Source organism: Balaenoptera physalus (genome assembly GCF_965194825.1).
Source record: "Balaenoptera physalus genome assembly, chromosome: 16".
NCBI classification, from domain to species: Eukaryota; Metazoa; Chordata; class Mammalia; order Artiodactyla; family Balaenopteridae; genus Balaenoptera; species Balaenoptera physalus.
The window spans coordinates 85,785,944-85,792,090 of NC_138898.1; the positions used below are offsets into that span (position 1 = coordinate 85,785,944).

The following is a 6,147-nucleotide window of genomic DNA, read 5'->3' on the forward strand; positions in this document are numbered from 1 at the left end:
AACCATACAAATGGAGATGTGACCCCTTCCTCAAGTCTAGAAACATTTATTTGGATAAGAAAGGGGTCCATAGGGCCAGGGTCCGGAGGCTGTCCTGGGCTCAGGCTTGGGATCCAGCAGCCTGAACAGTCTTGGAGGGGCACCTCTTGCTGAGGTTGGTGAGGATCTGGTGCTGGGTGGGCCGGTAGAGAACCACGAAGCTCTCTGGAGGAAGGATCGGACCTCTGTTTTCTTCCACCTGGCCCATCAGCAGATAACTGATTCCTAGGGAAGAGGAGGAAGGGATTGAGAGTTTGTGTAACTGAGACCTTATAGATATACCCCCTCATCCCAGTCCCTCAGATTCTACTGCCTCCATCATTTTCATGAGGCTAAGTCCCCCTCTACATTTTCCCACATCTCTGTTACCTTTCTTCATGGGGGGGCACTGCTTGCAGGGCACATAAAACTTCAGGGAGGTGTCAGTGGGGGGAGAGGGCAGGTCCAGGCCTCCGGTTTTGTAAACACCAGTGAGATTGACAGTTACTGTGAGGCCCTCCCCTGGGCCCCGAACCATGGACTTCATCATTCCGGTCACCACTGTGGGAGAGAGAGGGAGAGGTGAGGAGACAGGAGGCCAGGGCAGGGCTGGAACCAGAAGGAGGGGGCCTTTGGGGACAGGAGGGGAGGTTAGAGGAGCTGGAAGGGCAGAGCTGGGGGATGGGGCTGCTTACCCAGGTCGCTGTTACAGAAGTGGCTCTGCAAGGTGCCTGTCCGCCGGCACTGTTTTGGGCAGGAGACACTGGATGCATCTGGTGGGGGGAGGGGGGGAGGGGGGCACTGTTTGTGGAGAGTAACCTACCCAGCAGGTAGGAAGGACCACTTTCCCCACAAAAGCCTCATTGCTTTGAACTTGTTCAGAGCTCTATCCGGCTTCGTGTCCCAGCACCCAGTACCAGCCATTAGCACAGAGGTGGCACCCGTGGGTGCTGTATTGAATGAATGAATGAGCGCAGTAAGGAACTCGGATACAACTCCCTTCAGTCTGCGTCCGCTTCCTCTGCCTTTCCAGACTCACCGGGGCCCACCGGAGTTGCCTCTGCCTTAGGCGCGGCCTTCGGTTTCTCCTCAGGTGGAACTTCGGACTTGACTTTGGGCCCGGCTCCGGGCTTGGGGCCCGGGCCGAGGAGCGGGGGACTCGGCCGGGCGTCCTCCCCCGGGCTCCGGGCTGGCCCTCCTTCGGTGGCGCCCCGCGGCAGGGTCCTGTAGGAGGCCGAGAAGCCGTCGGCCGTGACGCTGAGGTCCGAGACGAACTGGACGAGGAGCTCGTTCCCTTCGGAGGAAATGGGACTGCGGGCGCGGGGCATTGGGGGAGGTGTCAGGCGGGCGGCGCATGCTGCCCCCTACCCAGGCCGGCGGCCTTTTCACCTCTGCCCCTCGGTTGTCTGCGTTAGCTTCCCGATTTCGCAAGCCCCACTCGCCTCTCCATCCACGGACCCCAGGCCTGGCGTCAAGCCTCGTTTTCTGCCTGGGCCGCTACCCGCTCCGCCCACCCGTTTGGGGCCGGCAGGTTCTCCTCCTGCGGCTTCAGCTCAGCCCCGCCCCTCCCACCAGCAGCGCTGTCCCCCCGCTCCCGCACCAGGCGCGGCGGAGACGCCCGGACGCCGTCACCCACCCAGGTGCCGCCCCCTCACCCCGGGGCTGTGTCGCCGCAGAACTTCCCCAGCCGCTTGGCGTCGTCGCTCACGGCGCCGTTGAACACGCTGACCGAATCGTAGCGGCAGTAGGAGTCGGGCTCCAGGTCAAACTTCCCGAAGGTCAGTGAGATCACCTGGCGGCGGGGCAGAGGCGGAGGCTGCGCGGCGGGACCCCGGGCAGCCGAGGGAGCGGAGCTCTCGCCTCTCACCTCCTCCGCCCGGCCGCCGCCTCCGGGACGCTCGCCGCGGCCTCCTCGCTCACCTCCCGCGTGCCCTCCAGCCCCCCTCTTAATGCATTCACACCACAGCTCGGAGGAGCACACACATCCACGGGGGCTCCGCAGTGGCCTCGGTCGCCGTAGTCCGCAAGGTCAAATCCTGGCTCATTCTCCAGGAACAGACCCAGAATCCACCTCCACCGCCACCACACACACACACACACACACACACACGCACGCGTGCGCGCGCCAATCAGTGTATATATCAGCATCGGGTACCTCGCTCTCGTAAGGTTCGTCACAGTCGTAATTTGATATTTTTTGTTTGGGTGCAAGCAGGTCTGGGTCTGTTTTTGCTCCCCACCATGGCAAGCTCAGTGCTCGGGACATTGTAGATGTTCAATAAATCTTTGCAGGCTGCATACTGGAGGACGCCGCCTGGGTCCCCGAGGGCAGCCCGGGCAGGGGGTCAGTACCTGGTCCGGGGGCGCGATGATGTGCCAGGAACAGCTGATGCCCGGGGGGTAATCGGACTCGGGCCAGTTGGGCGTGGTCAGGGTTCCCTGGGCCTTCTCCAGCCGCCCCCCGCAAAATTGGTGCTCTGGGGAGGGGAGAGAGGAGTGGGGGTGGGGGGCGGTGGAGACCCTCTGTCAGCTGGAGGAGAGCTCTAGGCTGGGAGCCCGTGCAGAAAGCTCAGATGTCTGGGTCTCGGGATGATGGGGCGAGAAGAGAGGGAGGAAGAAGGGGGGTAGGTTAGCAGAGATGGGGCTCGGAGGAGCGGGGCTCCGGGAGGTCTTGGACCGCGGGGGGGTAAGTCTTGGACCGCCGGGCACCCAGGCGGGCGGTGGTAGGGGGAGGAGGAATTGACTGGACACGCTCCCTTCTTGCCCCTCCCCCTGACCCGAGGCCACATCGCGAAGCCACATCGCGAGGCCACATCTCTCCTCTTCCCCTGGAAGATCCCATCTCCCCGGCCCGGCAGAAGAGTCCCCGTCGCAGCTGGAGAGTCCCCATGTTGTGCGGGTGCTCTCAAATGGGGCACAGCCCCGAGGCCCCCTTGGGGAGGTCCCTCCTTAAACGTTTTTAGGGGAGACTTCTGCCGCCAGGAGGGGGTGATGGGACCGCAATCGGGAGCCCCCGGGCTGGGTGTAGGGGGCTCCGGGTCGGGGGAACCTAATCCCCCAGCCCGGGGGTGCCCCCTCGCGCCCGTCTGAGGGAGCCCGATTGCGGACGGGGGCGGGCAGTTACTCACCGTCCCAGTAACCCCAGGCCGCCCATTCCACCCGCGGGTCGGTGACCCATTTCCGCCTCGCGCCTGGGCGGGGGCCTGGAAGAGGGGGTGGGTGGGAGCGGGAAGGGGGGGAGAGAAGATGGGGAGGAGGGACTGAAGGGGCGGTTAGTGAGGGAAAAGGGTAAGGGAGATAATGGGGGTCCCAGGCTCTTGGGGTGGAGGTTAAGGCTAGGGTGGGGCCTGCGCCGGGGGCGGGGCCAGGAGAGGGGGACGGCGGAGGTGAGGGAGGTCTCACCAGTGCCTGAGGTGGCCCGCCCGCTGTACCAGAGCAGGAAGCCTCGTCCTCCCGTGCCCTCGTCCGATGTCATCCTCAGGGTCACCTGGTTGCCGGGGGCGACTAAGGGCGCTGGCCGGAAGGTCCCGCAGAAGCGTCCGAGCCGCTGGCCTGAGGTTCCAGGCCCGGCAAAGACCTCCAGAGCGTCATAACGGCAGGAGGGGTGCAGCTCCAGGTCAAAGACTCGGAAGGAGAGGGACACAGTCTGGCCCTCAGGGACCTGATGGTGGGGACAGGGTCGGGGACCTGCAAAGTCAGGCCGGACACAACCAGGCACAGGGCCCCTCTTTTTCCCCAAGCATTTCCTACAGAAACTGGGCCTGAAGCAGAGGGGGCCCCATCAGGATGCAGAGCAGAGGGCTTGTGGCTTGTGCAGGGGACAAGACCTGAGGTCTGTGGAGAGACCAGAGGGGATGGGGATGAAGCTGGGAATGGAGAAGCAGGCTCGGAGTTAAGGTGTGAGGATGCTTGCCACGTGTTACTGTGGGCACCGATGCTGTCAGTGACCAGAGGGGAGGGGGCTGGGACTTCCCCAGGGAGAAGCGGCGGGGCATGCCGGGAGGGGGGTTCCCTTAGCGGTCTGGCTTCTGGCTGCCTGGACCCAGGCCTCGGGGAGACTTGGACAAGGGGACGGGCGGCCAGAGGGGCCTTCTCACCGTTATCGTCCAGACGCACTCCTTATTGGCGGGGTAGAGGTTAGGGAAACCCTCGCTTGCCAGGTAACCCGACTCCCCAGTCACATCCCCTCCACACAGGAACACAGGTCTGGAGAACAGAAGAGAGGTCAGGCCTGAGTGGGGGAGTAGTGCAGGGACTGGGGTAGGGCAATGAGCATGGGGGCGCCAAGGAGGGCAGCCAGGGGGATGAGGGAGGGAGGCCCAAAGGATCCGAGGCGGCCTCAGCCAGCCGGGACGGGACTGGGGTGGGAAATACTCCAGCAGAGAATCAGGAGAAAGTGGGACCAGCAACTTGGCTGTCCCTGCAGCCCCTCAGAGTCCCCACCCCCACCCCAGCAGGAATTCCCGGAATCCTCCTTGGCTCCCCTCCGTCATTCTCCCCCCTGGCCCTGCCTGGCAGTCAGGGCCTGGAGCGGCCTAACTACTTCCAGATGTGGACACAGCCTCGAGGTGGGGGGGTGAGGGGGCGGGGAGATGAGGGAGAAGTAGCAGCCAGGGCCCTGCGCTCCCAACCTTTGCCCTGCTCCGGCTCCAGCTAACTACTGCGGTGACTGACTCCCACATCTCCCACTTGCAGCCCCCTCTTCCCCCCACAGTCTCTAATTCCCTCCTGGAATCCAGATGTCCAGCTACCAGGCAAGTTCAAGGTCTTGGTGCTCTCAGGTTCCATGGCGGGGCCAAGGGTCTGGATAGGTGGGAAGACTTGAAGGGCAGAGGACGGAGGGTGGAGGAGTGGGGAGCAGTGGTGACCCGCAGGAGACAGTGGTCTTGCAGCAGGGAAGGAGGACTTGGGGGCCAGAGAAGGGTGAGGGCTGTGGGAGATCTGGTGGGGGGGTGTGTTAGCAAAAGAATCTACAAGATCCACAGGCATAGCCCCCCAGGAATCAGGGATCTGAAGTTCACTCAAGCCATCTGGAAGGTGCCGAGAGACCTACCTGGTGTAGTTGGGGCTCTGGCCCTGGGTGAAAGGCAGCAGCAGAGCCCAGGCAGTGAGGAGGGGCCCCAAGAGGGAGGCTGTGGTAGTAGGCAGCATGGCCCGAGGGAGAGGCGCTGGGGTCCTCAAGACAGAGGCAGCAGTTGAGTGTAGCAGCGGCAGCGGCAGCGGCAGCAGCGGGGATAATCAGTGCCAGATGAGGCAGCCTTGGGCGTGTGGGCGTGGGGACTGGCCAGTGGGGCGGGCGGCGGGGAAGGCGGGACAGGGAGAGAAGAGCCGGGACAGTGGCGATTCCAGGGGCCTCTCTAGGTCCAGGACACATAAATACTGACCCAGCGTGGGAGCGGGGGTGGAGCAATGAAGAGCAGAGAGAGCATTACTGGACCAGGCAGTCCAGTAATGTCACCTGGAAGCCCACTCTGTCCAGTGCCCGAGCATCCTTCCAACACAGCCTCGGGTCCTTCCTGAGGACTCTCCAGCCCACCCGTGATCCTCCCCATTCCTGCTTCCTCAGCACCCAGAGGAAGTCCTCCCCTGGACTCCCAACCTCTAATCACTTACCCACTTCCTGACCACCCCTGCTCCAGTTTATTTTCCACTTCAAATGTCTACTGTCCTCTCCATACCCGGGCCAGACTAGGCCACAGAGGAAGAAGTCTGCTCACCCATCTTCTCTCCCAAATATTTGGAGGTATGGATGGGGGCAGGGAGGCATGCTATGTGGGTAAAGGGAGTGTCTTCCTTATTGAGGAAGAGGAGGATGGAGTAGAAAGTAAGGGAAAGGACAACATGTGAGATCAGATCTGGAAGGGAAACAGGAGGAGGAGAGCGGGGGCGGGGTTGGGGTGGGGGTGGTTGGCTTCACAGGGATGAAGGGAAATGGGTAGGAAGCATCCTGAAGTCAGAGGAAGCCCCTTCCTCAGTCTGATGGACAGAGGATCCAAGTGGGGGAACCAAGTAGGCATCAGGTCTTGGCGTTGGCGGGAGAAGGAAGCTGAAGGATCCAGGTGCTGTCAGCTCTGCAGCAACTGACAGCCAGAGCTGCGTCCACTCTGCCTGCCCACCCCACGTTCCTCC

At 62.9% G+C, this 6,147-nt stretch overlaps 1 protein-coding gene across 2 annotated transcripts; it reads right to left on the reverse strand.

The window, feature by feature from the left end:
- Positions 1-30: 30 nt before the first annotated feature.
- PCOLCE (procollagen C-endopeptidase enhancer) lies at positions 31-5,308 on the reverse strand. 2 transcript variants are annotated; one of them, XM_082430732.1, is made up of 10 exons: positions 5,072-5,308; positions 4,116-4,224; positions 3,421-3,679; positions 3,147-3,221; positions 2,371-2,495; positions 1,674-1,810; positions 1,058-1,329; positions 714-791; positions 409-579; positions 31-264 (listed from the first exon to the last, which is right to left on the reverse strand). In XM_082430732.1, exons 1-10 carry the CDS (start codon positions 5,167-5,169, stop codon positions 101-103), a joined length of 1,488 nt encoding a protein of 495 aa, XP_082286858.1. In that variant the 5' UTR covers positions 5,170-5,308; the 3' UTR covers positions 31-100. The 2 variants fall into 2 exon arrangements, with proteins under 2 accessions (XP_082286858.1, XP_082286859.1); XM_082430733.1 differs by lacking the exon at positions 3,147-3,221 and having other exon boundaries at positions 5,072-5,299.
- Positions 5,309-6,147: the final 839 nt, after the last annotated feature.

Bases quoted from the DNA above. Each gene is read 5' to 3' on its own strand.
- PCOLCE (XM_082430732.1), bottom strand. From the start codon at position 5,169: ATGCTGCCTACTACCACAGCCTCCCTCTTGGGGCCCCTCCTCACTGCC. The intron at 580-713 runs GTAAGCAGCCCC...TCTCTCCCACAG, and splicing joins CTTCTGTAACAGCGACCTGG to TGGTGACCGGAATGATGAAG. The intron at 265-408 runs GTAACAGAGATG...CCTCTTCCCTAG, and splicing joins GTGCCCCCCCATGAAGAAAG to GAATCAGTTATCTGCTGATG.